Source organism: Dendrobates tinctorius, unplaced genomic scaffold (genome assembly GCF_039654945.1).
Source record: "Dendrobates tinctorius isolate UK_male_01 unplaced genomic scaffold, ASM3965494v1 ptg000014l, whole genome shotgun sequence".
Lineage (NCBI taxonomy): Eukaryota > Metazoa > Chordata > Amphibia > Anura > Dendrobatidae > Dendrobates > Dendrobates tinctorius.
Window position 1 is genome coordinate 3,579,947 of NW_027361682.1, and position 18,046 is coordinate 3,597,992.

The window sequence follows — 18,046 nt, forward strand, 5'->3', positions numbered from 1 at the left end:
TTAAAAGATGAAAGCTGAGCTGTGATTGGTTGCTATGAGCTACAGGTTTCCCACCCACAACACCTCAGCAGACACTGACCGGGTGGGAGAAATCTAGCATCCCCAGGAACATAAGCTCCCAGCCATTGTCTGCCTCTCAGAAAGAAGCAGGGAGCACATGACAGAAATGAATCCCCCCTCTTCTATTACTGCCGCGCTCTATTGTTACCACATAGAAAATCGCATCATCAGCTGCCACACAAAGTGCCACACTGCCAGGTTACATAACAGCACATCTCCAGAAACTCCCTGCTCAGCGCCACCCATCTCAGGACTATGGGATGGAGGATGTGTGATGGGTATATTGGCACAGGACTATGGGATGAATATGTGTGATGGGTATATGGGCACTGGACTATGGGATGAGGGATATGTATGATGGGTATATGGACACGGGACTATGGCATGAATATGTGTGATGGGTATATGGGCACGGGACTATGGGATGGAGGATATGTATGATGGGTATATGGGCACAGGATTATGGGATGGAGAATGTGTGATGGGTATATGGGCACTGGATTATGGGATGGAGAATGTGTGATGGGTATATGGGCACTGGACTATGGGAAGGAGGATGTGTGATGGGTATATGGGAACTGGACTATGGGAAGGAGGATGTGTGATGGGTATATGGGAACTGGACTATGGGAAGGAGGATGTGTGATGGGTATATGGGCACAAGACGATGGGATGAAGAATGTGTGATAGGTATATGGGCACTGGACTAAAGGATGGAGGATATGTATGATGGGTATATGGGCACTGGACTATAGGATGGAGTATATGTATGATGGGTATATGGGACTATGGGATGGAGGATGTGTGATGGGTATTTGGGCACAGGACTATGGGATGGAGGATATATATGATGGGTATATGGGCACTGGACTAAGGGATGGAGGATGTGTGATAGGTATATGGGCACTGGACTATGGGATGGAGGATAATCATTATAATTTGTTATAACTAACCACAGTTAGTTACTATGCCCGGGCAACGTCGGGCTCTTCCGCTAGTAGAGTTATAAACATCTTTTCAGGACAATTGGAGGCCTTGGAATACTTTTAATTTGCTGTGAATAAAATTGTTTTGAAAAGTTTGAAGCTTGTGAATTTGAAAAGATTTGCTCATGTCTAAAAATAATTCATATTTTTTTGGCAGATGACTGTACCGGGAGCTCAGAGGAACATCAAATATTTTCAGATTTTAAAGGAGATGATCATGGTATCACAACAGATACATATGAAGGGCATGTCATTGTCCAAGAAATCCCTTCAGCCTCTCGCATAAAAAATCTATCGTATGATAGATTCCTATCTTCTGATTCACCACAGACTGGTAGGCAAAAGAATAACAGAAGGGATATTGAAGTCGAAAGTGCTGACACAGTGGAGAAGCCATTTTCGTGTTCTGAATGTGGAAAATGTTTTAAAAAGAAATCAGATTATTTTCGACATCAGAAAACTCACACAGGGGAGAAGCCATTTTCCTGTTTTGAATGTGGAAAGTGTTTTACTCAAAAATCAGATCTTGTTAGACACAAGAGAAGTCACTCAACAGGGAAACCTTTCTTATGTTCGCAATGTGGGAAATGTTTTAAAGAGAAATCACATCTCCGTAATCATAAGAAAACTCACACAGGGGAGAAGCCATTTGAATGTTCAGAATGTGGGAAGTGTTTCATAGAGAAATCACATCTGCTTAGACATCAAAAGAGTCACACAGGGGAGAAGCCATTTTCTTGTTCTGAATGTGGGAAATATTTTACAGAGAAATCAAGTCTTGTTACACATCAGAGAATTCACACAGGGGAGAAGCCGTATTCATGTTCAGAATGTGGGAAACGTTTTACAGGAAAATCAAATCTTGTTAGACATCAGAGAATTCACACAGGGGAGAAGCCATTTTCTTGTTCAGAATGTGGGAAATGTTTTACTGAGAAATCCAGTCTTGTTACACATCAGAAAACTCACAAAGTGGAGAAGCCATTTTCTTTATCTTTTTAATTTCATTTTATAGTGTACAAGAAAAAATTACAACAATTACAGACTGCAAGAGAAACGAAATTTAGAGCTTATTAGTAGGAAATGTAAACAACTATGAATAAACATCTGTTATCGAAAATCAAATAGAATCCAAATAACACACAAATATCAATCATGTATATAAAGTATTTAATAATAATAATCTTTATTTATATAGCGCCAACATATTCCGCAGCGCTTTACAGTTTAACAGTTTCAAAACACAAGCCATAAGTAACAACATTAACAATACAATAATTAAAGCAAAATAAGACGAAATAAGATGACCCTGCTCGTGAGAGCTTACAATCTACAATGAGGTGAGGGAGATACAAAGTACAGGTGTGCATTTACAATTGTATATTTACAATGAAGGTCCAGCCATCTTGAGGGAGTGAAGGATGGATGGATATAGTGAATGGGCTACACACGCACACTTACACATAGAATGACTTTGATTAGTAAACGTGATAAGCCACTCTGAACAAATGTGTTTTGAGGGAGCGCCTAAAACTATGCATATTGTGGTTAGTCCTAATTTCTTGGGGTAGAGCATACCAGAGGATAGGAGCAGCACGGGAGAAGTCTTGGAGTCGGGAGTGGGAGGTATGGATTAGTGCAGAGGTTAGTCGAAAGTCGTTTGCAGAGCGCAGCAATCGGCTAGGCCGATAGACAGAAATGAGGGAGGAGATGTAGGGGGGTGCCGCATCGTGGAGAGCTTTGTGGGTGAGAACAAGTACTTTGAATTGGATCCTACAATGAATGGGCAGCCAGTGTAATGACTGACGGAGAGGACACGTCCGAGTACCGATTAGCCAGATGGACAACCCTGGCTGCTGCATTAAGTATGGACTGGAGAGGGGATAGTCGAGTGACGGGGAGGCCAATTAATAGAGCGTTGCAGTAATCCAAGCGGGAGTGGATCAATGCTACAGTGAGGGTTTTTGTTGTTTCCATAGTGAGAAAAGGGCGGATTCTAGAGATGTTCTTTAGGTGTAAGCGGCAAGAGATTGTATATGGGATGTGAAGGCGAGATTGGTGCTGCCGGGGTGTTATTGTGGTACCACCCACGGAGAGGGAAATGTCCGATTTAGGAAGTTAGTAGATGGCGGGAGCAGAAGAAGTTCAGTTTTGGAGAAGTTGAGTTTCAGATAGAGAGTGGACATGATATTGGAGACTGCGGACAGACAGTCACTGGTGTTCTGTACTACAGAGGGGGTAAGGTCAGGGAATGACGTGTATAGTTGTGTGTCATCAGCATAAAGATGGTACTGAAAGCCAAATCTGCTGATGGTCTGTCCAATTGGGGCTGTGTAGAGAGAGAAGAGAAGGGGGCCAAGGACTGAGCCCTGAGGTACCCCGACAGGAAGAGATGAAGTGGAGCCAGAGAACAAAACACTGAAGGAGCGGTCAGAGAGATAGGAAGAGAACCAGGAGAGAGCAGTGTCCTTAATGCCTAGTGACTGGAGCCTAGAGAGTAGGAGATGGTGGTCAACAGTATCGAAAGCTGCAGATAGGTCAAGAAGAATGAGCAGAGAGTGGTCACCATTACGTTTTGCTGTCAGAAGGTCATTGGTCACTTTGCTGATTGCAGTTTCAGTAGAATGTAGGGGGTGGAAGCCGGACTGTATTTAATAATATATGGAAGGCAGCCAGCAGGGAAATTGATGGATGGTAGGTACTTGACATTGTGGTTGCTGCTCTAAGAGGTGTAATTCCTGGAAGGATTTATGCACTGAGCAACATTTGCTAGGTCTATTATTTTGGTGGATTCTATGGTCTGGGATCTAGGAGTGACTATGGGGCGTGGGTGGGATATTAATTTTTATTTCTATAGCGCCAACATATTCTACAGCACTTTACATTTTAGAGGGGACTTGTACAGGCAATAAAAATTTTACAGAGTAACGCAAAAATCATATACCAAAAGGAGTGAGGGCTTTGCTCGCAAGCTTACAATATGTGACTGATGCACCCGCACAACAGGCTGGGTTTAAGAACTGCAGAGCTAGGATTCCAGGTGGGGTAGTAAAAGTGAGTTAAAGGGGAATTTGTCTGTGTGAGCAGGACAGAGTCTGTGTGTACTTGGCCAAGCTGCAGAGAAAAGTTCTGCTAAAGAAGAGCAAACCATTGTAGACACAGACCTAATATTTGTGACTTTTACAGGGTTAGCCCAGAGTCCTTTGTTCCACCCCCCCCCCCCCCAAGACTACACCAGCATGTTTGCTACTGAATAAGGTCCATTATGCCAAAACTAATTTACCAATGGTATACCCCATAAAAGTGATCAATACTGCCACATCATAAGTTGACCACATATTACTACCAAATAGTAACACCTCCCTCCCCCGCTGACCTGAACTTGGCAGCATTTTGTCTGAAGTTCTGCACGTCATTGTGCCAGCAGAGCTGAGACTCAAAGCTCAGATGCACAGGATGAATGGTGGGACAGGAAGCTGACGACTCTTGGTTCAATCATTGTATTCAATGGTATCTAAATCCGGGGTGCAAGGAGAGGCCTCATTGACCCAATAGCGTGGTCTGTGGTTATTACTGGTACACCACTGTCGCAATGATATGCTGCTTGAAAATAAAACAACTGGGAACCTCTGTACTAGCATCTCAAAGAAATTGGCCTTGTACATTAAAGTGTTTTAATGAAACCTTAAAGAGGATGTTGAGAAAAGTGGAAGAGCAGGATGATCGGGATGGGGATTGTCCTTTTGAAATATTAGGGTTTCAATTCCCTTAGTCCTCAGCTGGGCTTTCCTCATTTGAATTACTGTATGGGAGACAACCCAGACAAATGCCGAATATTGCTATAGAGATGTGGGAGAGTGAAAGTATACCCCATAGAAGTGTAATTCACCATGTTGAACAAATTCAGAATCGAATATCTAGTGTTAAGCCAATAGTGAAGGAACACCTGGAAAAGGCACAAGAAATATAGAGCTGAATTTACAGGTCTTCCCAGATTAGGCAATTTAATCCTGCTGATTCTGTGTTGGGACTGGTGCCCACGATTGCAAGAAAATTTTTGGCAAACTTCTAAGTTCAAAGAAGTAAATTACATAAGATAAGCTACAAAGAAAGCCAATACAACTGCACCATATAGATTTAATTACGCCCTGAAGAAAGAAATATTCACCGGTAGCCACCTCAATGCAATTCCTGGAATCTTACTCAGATTTTGGAAAAGTTACTAATGGAGGAAACCTGTCCAAGTCCCAAAAACAGGAATCCAGAGAATTTTTGCAACACAATAGTGATATGTAAATGTTGAAGTCTTGTCATGGGCTCAAAGCTTGGTATTGTCAAACACCGAGTCCCATGGCCTTGGGTGGGATGGGAATGTGTAAGAAGCCAGGAGTGAAATTGCTGGATTTTAGGCAAGTACCACAAAGGTTGTTGTTCTCACTGGTATAATTCTAAGCAGGATTTTGGTACTGAGCAACATCACTAAGTCTATTATTTAAGTGGATTCTTGGGATTTAGATTTTGGACCTGCTAAGGTTTCATTTGGACCTCTAGAGATGCTTTAAAGAGGAGCATGCCTGTAAGCAGGAAAGATGAAAGCCGTGTGTCTAGAGAAGCAGGAAAACTGAGTTCTGCTGAAAAAAACAAATGCTACTAGACACAGACTAGCTAGTTTTGACCACTAAAGAGTGAACCTCTCCATGATATCCTGCTGGGGTGTACTATGAGAATTATGTTATATAAAAAAAATTTGTTTCATGCTGAAGCAAAGCATTACTACTGTTGGACTTTGAGCTCTTGAACAAGCAGATTTACATTTACATTCAATTAGTTGTCTTGCCTATTTGAACCTATGTTTTTACCTAACATTTATTGCTAACCTTCCACAATAAATATTATAATGGTATCTTAAAGATGTTTTCTGATGCCTCTCTTAAACCACATATAACATCAGTCATGAATAGATGAAGCTGTACATGATCAGGATAGTTGCTAATCAAATATAGGTCCAGCTTTTCAGACCTTTAATATAAGTAGATTCATTGAACTCGCCACATGAATGAACTCTCTCCGGTCATATCTCTGTGGGTGACGAACCAACTGCTGACTTGACCCCCTTTAACACCAAGGGTGGTTTGCACATTAATGACCGGGCCAATTTTTACAATTCTGACCACTGTCCCGTTATGAGGTAATAACTCTAGAACGCTTCCATGGACCCCAGTGATTCTGACATTATTTCGTGACACATTGTACTTCATGTTAGTGGTAAAATTTCATTGATATAACTTGCGTTTATTTGCAAAAAAAAAATGGAAATTTGGCGAAAGTTTTGAAAATTTCGCAATTTTCCAACTTTGAATTTTTATGCCCTGAAATCACAGATATATGGCACACAAGAAAACTTAAAAAGTAAAAATTCCCACATGTTTACTTGACATCAGCACAATTTTGGAACCAAAATTTTTATTAACCCTTCAGGTGCTTCACAAGAATTTGTTTGAATGTTTCAAAAAAGAAAAAAAAAAATGAACATTTAACTTTTTTTCACAAAAAAATTACTTCAGGTCCAATTTTTTTTATTTTACCAAGGGTATCAGGGGAAATTGGACTGCAAAAGTTATTGTGCAATTTGTCCTGAGTACGCTGATACCCGATATGTGGGGGGAACCACTGTTTCGGCGCATGGCAGAGCTCTGAAGGGAAGGAGCGCAGTTTGACTTTTTCAACACAAAATTGGCTGGAATCGAGATCGGACGCCATGTCGCGTTTGGAGAGCCCCTGATGTGCCTAAACAGTGGAAACTCCCCACAAATGACATCATTTTGGAAACTAGACCCCCCCAAGGAACTTATCTAGGTGTGGGGTGGAACTTTTAGTCCCCAATTTTTTTATTTTCCCAAGGGTAACAGGAGAAATTGTACCCCAAAAGTTGTTGTCCAATTTGTCCTGAGTACGCTGATACCCCATATGTGGGAGAAAACTACTATATGGGCACACGTCAGGGCTCGGAAAGGAAGTAGTGACGTTTTGGAATGCAGACTTTGATGGAATGGTCTGCGGGCGTCATGTCGCGTTTGGAGAGCCCCTGATTTGCCTAAACTGTGGAAACCTCCCACAAGTGACCCCATTTTGGAAACTAGACCCCACAAGGAACTTATCTAGATGTGTGGTGAGCACTTTGAACCCCCAAGTGCTTCACAGAAGTTTATAACGTAGAGCCGTAAAAATAAAAATAAATCATTTTTTTCCACAAAAATTATATTTTTGCCCCCAATATTTTATTTTCCCAAGGGTAACAGGAGAAATTGGACCCCAAAAGTTGTTGTGCAATTTGTTCTTAGTAGGCCGATACCCCATATGTGGGGGTAAACCACTGTTTGGGCGCATGGCAGAGCTTGGAAGGGAAGGAGCACCATTTGACTTTTTCAACGCTGAATTGGCTGGAATTGAGATCAGACGCCATGTCGCGTTTAGAGAGCACCTGATGTGCCTGAACAGTGGAAACCCCCCAATTCTAACTCCAACCCTAATCTCAACCCTAACGGGAAAATGGAGATAAAATTTAAAAACAGTATTATTTTTCCCTAACTAAGAGGGTGATAAGGGGGGGTTTGATTTACTATTTAGAGCTGGTTTTTATGTTTGCCAGCTGTCACACACTAAAAGACGCTTTTTATTGCAAAAAATAATTTTTGCATCATCATATTTTGAGAGCTATAATTTTTCCATATTTTGACCCACAGAGTCATGTGAGGTCTTTTTTGCAGGACGAATTGATGTTTTTATTGGTACCATTTTCGGGCACGTGACATTTTTTAATTGCTTTTTATTCCGATTTTTGGGACGAAAAATGAACAAAAACCAGCATTTCATGAACTTCTTTTTATGGGGGGGGGGGGGGGGCGTTTACACCGTTCCGCATGTGGTAAAATTGATAAAACAGTTTTATTCTTCGGGTCAGTACGATCACGGCGATATCTCAATTTTTATGTATTGGCGCTTTTATACAATAAAAACAATTTTATATATAAAAAAATATATTTTTGCATCGTTTTATTCTGCGAGCTATAACTATTTTTTTGCTGGTGCTGATGTATGGCAGCTCATTTTTTGCGGGACAAGACGACGTTTTCAGCGGTACCATGTTTATTTATATCCGTCTTTGATTGCGTGTTATTACATTTTTTGATCAGGGGTATGATGATAAAGCATTGTTTTTTGCCTTTTTTAGGGGTTCACTAAAGGGGTTAACTAGTGGGACAGTTTTATAGGGCGGGTTGTTATGGACGCGGCAATATTAAGTGTACTTTTATTGATTTTTTATTTAAAAAAAATAATTTATTAGGGAATTTTTTTTTGATTTAGGAATTTTTAAAAAATTATTTTTACACTTTTTTGTAACTTCATTGCATTGTCCCGGGGGGGGACATTACTATATTGTGTCAGATCCAGGGCTGTGGAGTCGGTAAGCCAAACCTGCGACTCCGACTCCTCAATTTCCCTTACACCGACTCCAACTCCGACTCCGACTCCCACATATATTGCTTATATTTAAGTGAAAAATTTATTGTAGTACAATGTGAACCTCAGACATTTAATCATTTTTATGATCCAATAATCAAGATATTTAGATAGAACAGAATATATATTGGTGTACTACCCGGTTTTCATTCTTTTTGGTACAGATACGATATGGATAGACAGATATGGATAAATGGATAGATAGAGCAGATTTCTAATCTGCTTTTGCTATTGAAAACATTATCTATGAGCTCAAAAACCTTTCAGGTGATGCAGTTTTTTAAAAAGATGATCAGCTTTTGCAGCTGAAAAACGTATCCTCAAAAAACACAGGAAAAACGCTGTGTGTGAATGTAGACTTAGATCAGGAATATAACAGCCATTTATAGGACATTTCATAACTTTCCCAAACTCCTATGAAAAAATATTCAGCACATCCTGCATTGAATTACTGTACCCAATTTATTATATATTTTAGGAGTCGGAGTCGGTCCATTTTATACCGACTCCGACTCCACCAAAATGAGCACCGACTCCGACTCCACAGCCCTGGTCAGATCGCTGATCTTACACTTTGCATAGCACTGTGTCAAATCAGCGATCTGACAGGCAGTGCAGGCGGCTTCTCAGCAGGCGCTAAGAAAGCCGCCTCCCTGCAGGACCCAGAAGGCCCCCACGGCCATCAAGCACATCGTGTTTTTCCGAGGGGCCTCAGGGAAGCATGCAGGGAGGCCCCCTCCCTGCCGATGCTTCCCTATGCCCCCCGGTACACCGCGATCATGTTTGATCGCAATGTGCCGGGGGTTAATGTGCCAGGAGCGGTTTGTGACCGCTCCTGGCACATAGTGCCGGGTGTCAGCTGTGATAATCAGCTGACACCCGGCCGCGATCAGCTGCGCTTCCCCCGGGAGAGCAGCTGATCGCGATGACATACTCTCCCGTCCATGGTCATACGGGCCCGGGTCACTTGGATGGGATAGTACGTCAAATGTCGGAAAGGGTTAAGCCTGATGTTTTTACTCCACATCCTCCCCTTGTTCCCAACTCCAAGGTTTGGGCCAGTGTGATATATATTACTAGCTGATGGTCTGACCTCTCTTTGCTTTTGTCAAACTTTCTCTGACTTCATTCCACATAAAAAATAATTTATCCACAGATTTTTTTCGACCTCTGGAATGTCCATATTAATTGCTGCAAAAAACAAAGAGGATGAAATACAGACATGATAATTTTTGGAATACCATACAGGTGAGTAACTTATCCAAAATTGAAATGGCATGTTAACAATGATATGTCAAGGATCATCGGGAGCGCTCCATGTATCCGGGTTTCCGATGCAGCTATTCGGTAAGCGCTATTTAGTACGTGAATCTATGGATGAGTACATGCAAAATACAGGCCTTACACTAACAATAACAGCTAAGGGTAACATGTCCATGATCCGGAGTTGCTACGGGTTTGATGCTGCGTACTTATGCGTCAAACCCGCAGCAGCCAGATGTTACAGCATAGTAGATGGGATTTGAAGAAATCCCATGTCCACAATGTAAGGCAGCGGTAGCACTGTACGCCATGATGAGGCAATGACCCACAAAGTTCAAACATAAAAGTCTCTTTAATGTGTTATCTTCACACAGAAAAGGTTCCAATCCACACAAATGCATATAACTTCAGTGTTCAATTCACACCAGTTCATAGCACTCCATAGTACAAAGCATCCTTTAGATTGCAGTCACTACACACGCTAGTCCTCCTCTGACTAGTTCCCGTGGGTGTCCTGCATCGCTTGTATAACAGTCTCTACTCACAGTTGTACACAGTCCAGGATATCCTCCAGATCGCAGCCGGGCACCATATCCACCTGTTTTGTAATTACATGCCAGTCCTCTTTCGGGCACAGGACTCTCCATATCCGAGACCAGTTACCGTGGACGACTTGAATCACTGTGTACGCTGACAGTGCCAGGGCTATTAGCTCCGCTCTGTCCTGTGCTCTGCACCGCATCAAGCACCAACTCACTCTGGCCCTGACACACCGAGACTCACTCAGAACTCCTCAGATTACTAACCCTTTCCTGCAGGGCTTTTATCACAGAAACCTGTGGCTTTCAACCACATGGAAAACCTGGGTCCGGAATGGAACAGACTGCACAAACTACTATCCTGTAGTCTGCTTCAAACATAACATCCAGAGCAGGTTTTCCGTACCTCTGTCTTGGACACTAACATGTCCAAGAATAACACTTATTATCAATCTGCATTGCAGTCACAGCTACGCCCGTGACTGCCATGCACACCTATGGTCTTCATACACCCCCCGTTCATATCTTGGGGAGACTACACAGCGACCCCTACTTGTAACATCGGTCACTACTTCCCCATTGCAATCCCAGCTATGCCTTTGCAATGCATCCTCATAGCCTCAATACGTCTCTCTGCGGATCCTGGAGAGAACACACAGCGCCCTCTAGCTGTAACAGTGGTCACTGCCTCACAACAGTCACCCACGAATCATCCGCGGAGACTGTCATGCAGTGTGTCTTTTCAACGCAGCATATCAATTCCTCTTGCGGAGACGATAGTCCTCATGAGAAATTTCACCAATAGAATGTATTGAACATGGTGAATCCGCAGGGTTCAGTGAACATAAATGAATTTATCTGCATTCAATAGACAGCAGCGCTTTGGACGCAGCGAACATGAACTGCATCTGAAGCTCTGCTACTTCTGGATTGTGGGCACCCAGCCTAAGCGTCAACCCTAATTCCGAGCATTAGATTTTGCTGAGACGTTGCATCAAAGGGCTATGTGCACACAGTTTTTCTGGAAGAGGGCAAAAATGGTGAGTTATCTAGTGGAAACCTCCTCAGGAAGTGCTATTTCTTTAGGATGATTTGGGGGTGCTTTTTGTTTCCGAAGGCAGATTCAGGATATTATCCAGGTCTGGAAGGAAATTCTGCAGTTACTCTATGTGACTGCAGGCTTCTGAATCCTTAGTGTGCAGTACGTTCACATCAGGATTCTCCAGTATTGCCGTTGAGAGCGAAAGGTCAAATGAGCACAAATATGTGATTTGCATACTTCTGCTCACATTACCACTAGATGTGCTCGGTCAGCACATTACTGCAAGTATCTAAATCTTATACTTGTCACGTGATTGCCTGCTCTCATGGGTAACACTAGAGAATTCTGATAGTGAGCTCACTATCCACTGTCAGGATTCAGAAATCTGCAGTTAGACAACCCTTTTAAACCCCCATACATACTAGATAGCTATAAGATCAGTTGGCTGATGACTCTTTCTCCCGAGACCCCCATATCTACGCACTGTGCACCACTATGTTCTCTTGTGTCCCAGACTTATGTGGCAGTAGCTTGTCATCCAGAGAACAAAAGGTTCAGACGTTGGAAATCCAACGTACCTGATCCTTCTCTCCTTGGTCCCAATACACAAACACTGTTGACCGATCTAATGTGTATTGGAACCTTTATGGGTGTCAGAAAATGGCGACATGAACTAAATCTTTTTTTTTTTTCCTACAAAGTTCTGAGGTTTTTTTTTATAACAATAAAGAGAAAAAATCTTATACGCATAGTATGGCTGTAAGCATCCTGACTAGTGATGAGCGAGTACCGTAATATTTGTAATCACGCATTCATTCCGAATAGCGAGTATAATGCAAGTCATTGGGAAATGCGAGTAATTTTTGCTGGACCCTACAAAGGGGTCTGGGGGCCTGAAGAAAACGCTGAAATGGATGGAAAAGTGATGAAACAGAATGGGAAGAGCCTGGAGAATATGCCAGCATGCATTTCTGACTCACATAGGGTTTCTGGGAATAAGTTTGTCGCAGTATTACGCCCCTTTTAGATACACAGGAACAACTACCAAACCTAGATTTCTATTGAATACGTATCCCTTATCTCAGTCACAATGTGGGACAACCTGTCACAAGGACCTCCAATGACAAATATTAGTTTGGTAGGACCATGTGCACAGGGATTGTAAAAATTAGCTCTATGGGCTTAGTCATGGTTAACACAGGAAGCCACTATCCCAAAAAGGCCTCCAATCACAAATAGTAGTTAGGCTGGAGTAGGAATACCGCCCTGGTTTGTCCACTGCACAATGTGCATAGGGTTTGTAAGGGTGTGTGCACACGCTGCGGATTCTGCTGCGGTTCCGCCGCGGATTTGGCCGCTGCGGATCCGCAGCAGTTTTTGCTGCAGTGTACAGTACCATTATTCCCTATGGGAATTAAAAACCGCAGTGCAGACGGTGCTGATTTTTCCACGCGGTTTTTCTGCGGTTTTGAAACCGCAGAAATTGACATGTCAATTCTTTCTGCGGATTCCCATCTCCTCCATTGAGATGAAAAACCACGGCAAAACCGCAGAGCAATCCGCAGGTCTTTTGACCTGCAGATTTTACAAAATCTGCTCAGCCAAATCCGCACCGTGTGCACACACCCTTAGGCCATGTGCACACGATGCAGATTTGCAGCGTTTCCGCAGCGGATTTTACCGCGCAGAAACGTTGCATATCCGCATTGTGATGTACAGTACCTTTAAAATGAATGAAAAAAAAAACGCTGTGCAGACGCTGCGGATTTTTCCGCGCGGTTTTCCTGCGGTACAAAATCCGCAGCATGTTACTTCTTTTGTGCGGTTTTCTATCTCCCGTTACCAAATCCGCAGGGGGAAGACCGCAATGGAAAACCGCACAAAAACCGCATGAAAACCGCGTGAAAAATGGAAGAAATCCGCAGGAAAAATGCAGGTCATTTGACCTGCGGTTTTCTTCCATTCTGCACGGAAAAATCCACAGGGCTCAAAACTCCGTCTGCACTCAGCCTTAAAATTAGCTCTATGGGTGGAGTCATGGTTGACGAAGGAAGGAAACAGGTTTTTATGAGAATGGTTGACGTTAACAGCAGTAGCATGAGTCAGCATTTTTGGTGAATTTTGGGTAAGTGCACACGCTACGGATTCACCTGCGGATTTTTCCGCGCGGTTTTGCAGGTAATGTGACGTGCGGTTTTCCCCTGTGGATTGACACCTGGACAATGGAACAGGTGTCAAACCGCTGCGGAATCCACAGAAAGAATTGACATGCTGCGGATTTAAAGCCGCAGCAAATCCGCAGCATGTGCACTGCGGATTTGAAATCCCATAGGCTAACATTGTACTGTACAATGTCTGCGGAACCGCAGCAGAATAAGCAGCGTGTGCACATACCATTAGGTTGGCTTGCTGTCATCTGGAGGGATTGCAAACTGTGGAGATATCCAGTTCTTGTTGAATTTAATCAAGTGCGTCACATCACCACCCTTCGCTCCAACATGCAGCCCCACGTGAGTCACATTACCACCCTTCCCGCCAACATGCAGCCCCTCGTAAGTCACATCACCACCCTTCCCTGCATGCCAACATGCAGCCCCACCTGAGTCACATCACACCCTTCCCTCCAACATGCAGCCCCACGTGAGTCACATAACCACCCTTCCCGCCAACATGCAGCCCCTCGTAAGTCACATCACCACCCTTCCCTGCATGCCAACATGCAGCCCCACCTGAGTCACATCACACCCTTCCCTCCAACATGCAGCCCCACGTGAGTCACATAACCACCCTTCCCTGCATGCCAACATGCTGCCCTACCTGAGTCACATCACACCCTTCCCTCCAACATTCAGCCCCACGTGAGGCACATCACCACCCGTCCCCACAACATGCAGCCCCACGTGACTCACATCACCACCCTTCCCTCCAACATGCAGCCCGTGAGGCACATCACCACCCGTCCCAACATGCATCCCCACGTGAGACACATCACTTCCCTCCAACACGCAGCCTGTGAGTCACATCACTTCTCTTCCCTCCAACACGCAGCCTGTGAGTCACATCACTTCTCTTCCCTCCAACACGCAGCCCCACGTGAGTCACATCACCATTCCCTTCCTTCCGACATGCAGCCTCACGTGGGTCACATCACCACCCTTCCCTTCCCTCCAACACGCAGCCCCACGTGAGTCACATCACCACCATTCCCTTCCTTCCGACATGCAGCCTCACGTGGGTCACATCACCACCACTCCCTTCCTTCCGACATGCAGCCTCACGTGGGTCACATCACCACCCTTCCCTGCACTCCAATATGCAGCTCCACGTGAGTCACATCTCCCCCTTCTCCCACGTGGAGCCCTACATGAGTCATGTCACCATCTTCCCCCCCTTCATGCAGACTCACAAGTCACATCACCCCCTTTGGGTATGTGCACACGCTGCAGATTGGGGTGTGGATTTGGCCATGCGGATTTTGTAAAATCCGCAGGTAAAAAGACCTGCGGTTTTACCTGCGGATTAGGCTGCGGTTTTTCATCTCCACAATGGAGGAGATGGCAAACCGCAGCGGAATCCGCAGAAAGAATTGACATGTCAATTCTTTCTGCGGTTTCAAAACTGCGGAAAAATCAGCACCGTCTGCACAGCGTTTTTTTATTCCCATAGGGAATAATGGTACTGTACACCACAGCAAAAACTGCTCTGCGGACCCGCAGCGGCCAAATCCGCTGCTGAACCGCAGCAGAATCCGCAGTGTGTGCACACAGCCTTTCTCTGCACATCCCCATCACCACCTTCCTTGCCCAGCTCCCATGAATGCCATCACTCCCCTCCCTGCAGCCCCACCAGCATGCATCTTCATACGACTATTAACCCATTCCCATCACAGCCCCAAGCATCACCCCCTTCCCTGTCCCCAACATTTGATGACTCCCATCACCACCTTTCCCTGCTAAGCCCTCCAGCATGCAGCCCTATGCCAGTCATGTCACCCCCTCCCCCACCACGCAGACCCATACAAGTCACATCAACCGCTTTCCCTGCACAACCCCTAGCCTCAAATAAGACCACCATCTTCCTTGCGCAGCCCCCCAAAAAAGCCATCAGTCCCCTCCCTTGGGCAAGCCCCCCTTCCCAGCACAACCCACCAGCATGCATCCTCATACAGCCCCCAGCATCACCCCCTTCCCTGCACAATCCCCAGCATGCAGACCCCTACCACTGCAAAGCAACCAACAAGTGAGAAAACCCCACTCAATTCACATCTCCCCCTTTCCCGTGGAATCCCCTCTCCTCAGCACACGGCAACTTCCTGGCTCTGCGCTGAAGCAGGAGGCTCCGCCCCTTCCGGTGACGTCACGCCTCGCCCTCCCAGCCGCAGCGCCAGTGTAGACACAGGACCATAGACCCAGTGTGCGGCTCTGCAGGAGGAGGTAGGTGCCGGAGACCCCATTACTGGGCGTTAGGGCTTAGACGAGGGGTGGGCATCTAATGTTCCCGAGGGCCCACATGACAGACCGTCACTGCTGTGAAGATGAACCGACTCCTGTGCAATATCAATAGGAACCTATTAAAGGGGTCTTCCCATCTCCAGGGTCCCATTATGGAGCCGCTGTAATAATATTAGCAAATGCCCCCGATTAATAATGGAGTATATTTCCTCTGATTCACCATGTAGGGGCAATGCCGGAGCTGCGGTATCCATGGTTACGGCCACTGACATAGTGACAGTTAATGAGCTGTTAGGTATCCATGGTTACGGCCACTATCTCCTGCCTGCAGGTAGTGAATCAGGGAATATGCTCCATTACTAACCGGAGACATTTGCTGTTATAGGGATAGGCTCTTGGAGATGGGAATACCCCTTTAATTTTAATTATTTTATATTAACATTAATTGTATCATTTAATTTTCAGCAGAATTAAGTATCCAGATACCCCATTATACAGTGTGATACCCCACACAGCCCCTATAGACTGTAACAGCCTGCACACAGTCCCTTTATATACAGTGAGTTCACACACACCAACCTGTATACAGTACAAGCCCCACGTAGCCTGCTATATACAGTGTGAGCCCCCACATAGCTTCCTATATACATTATGAGCTCCCACATAGCCTCCTATAGTCATCATGAGCCACTATACACAGTATGAACCCCCACATAGCCTCCCTACATTCAGTATGATCGCTCATAACCTCCTTATATACAGTGTGAGCTCCCACATAACCTCCTATAGTCATCATGAGCCACTATACACAGTATGAACCCCCACATAGCCTCCCTACATTCAGTGTGATCGCTCATAACCTCCCTATATACATTGTGAGCTCCCACATAGCCTCTTATAGTCATCATGAGCCACTATATACAGTATGAACCCCCACATAGCCTCCCTACATTCAGTGTGATCTCTCATAACCTCCCTATATACATTATGAGCTCCCACATAGCCTCCTATAGTCATCATGAGCCACTATACACAGTATGAACCCCCACATAGCCTCCCTACATTCAGTATGATCGCTCATAACCTCCTTATATACAGTGTGAGCTCCCACATAACCTCCTATAGTCATCATGAGCCACTATACACAGTATGAACCCCCACATAGCCTCCCTACATTCAGTGTGATCTCTCATAACCTCCCTATATACATTGTGAGCTCCCACATAGCCTCTTATAGTCATCATGAGCCACTATATACAGTATGAACCCCCACATAGCCTCCCTACATTCAGTGTGATCGCTCATAACCTCCCTATATACATTGTGAGCGCCCACATAGCCTCTTATAGTCATCATGAGCCACTATATACAGTATGAACCCCCACATAGCCTCCCTACATTCAGTGTGATCTCTCATAACCTCCCTATATACATTGTGAGCTCCCACATAGCCTCTTATAGTCATCATGAGCCACTATACACAGTATGAACCCCCACATAGCCTCCCTACATTCAGTGTGATCGCTCATAACCTCCCTATATACATTGTGAGCGCCCACATAGCCCCCTATAGTCATCATGAGCCACTATATACAGTATGAACCCCCACATAGCCTCCCTACATTCAGTGTGATCTCTCATAACCTCCCTATATACATTGTGAGCTCCCACATAGCCCCCTATAGTCATCATGAGCCACTATATACAGTATGAACCCCCACATAGCCTCCCTACATTCAGTGTGATCGCTCATAACCTCCCTATATACATTGTGAGCGCCCACATAGCCTCTTATAGTCATCATGAGCCACTATATACAGTATGAACCCCCACATAGCCTCCCTACATTCAGTGTGATCGCTCATAACCTCCCTATATACATTGTGAGCGCCCACATAGCTTCCTATATACATTATGAGCTCCCACATAGCCTCCTATAGTCATCATGAGCCACTATACACAGTATGAACCCCCACATAGCCTCCCTACATTCAGTATGATCTCTCATAACCTCCCTATATACATTGTGAGCGCCCACATAGCCTCTTATAGTCATCATGAGCCACTATACACAGTATGAACCCCCACATAGCCTCCCTACATTCAGTATGATCTCTCATAACCTCCCTATATACATTGTGAGCGCCCACATAGCCTCTTATAGTCATCATGAGCCACTATACA

At 44.6% G+C, this 18,046-nt stretch overlaps 2 protein-coding genes across 2 annotated transcripts in view; both read left to right on the forward strand.

The window, feature by feature from the left end:
* The window catches only part of LOC141073676 (uncharacterized), a 502,533-nt gene that overhangs the window by 208,531 nt on the left and 275,956 nt on the right, over positions 1–18,046 (forward strand). The window lies entirely within an intron of this gene.
* The window catches only part of LOC141070474 (uncharacterized), a 79,314-nt gene that overhangs the window by 49,368 nt on the left and 11,900 nt on the right, over positions 1–18,046 (forward strand). The window contains 1 exon segment of the mRNA XM_073559491.1: positions 1,204–1,962. Coding sequence (XP_073415592.1) covers positions 1,204–1,962 — 759 coding nt within the window.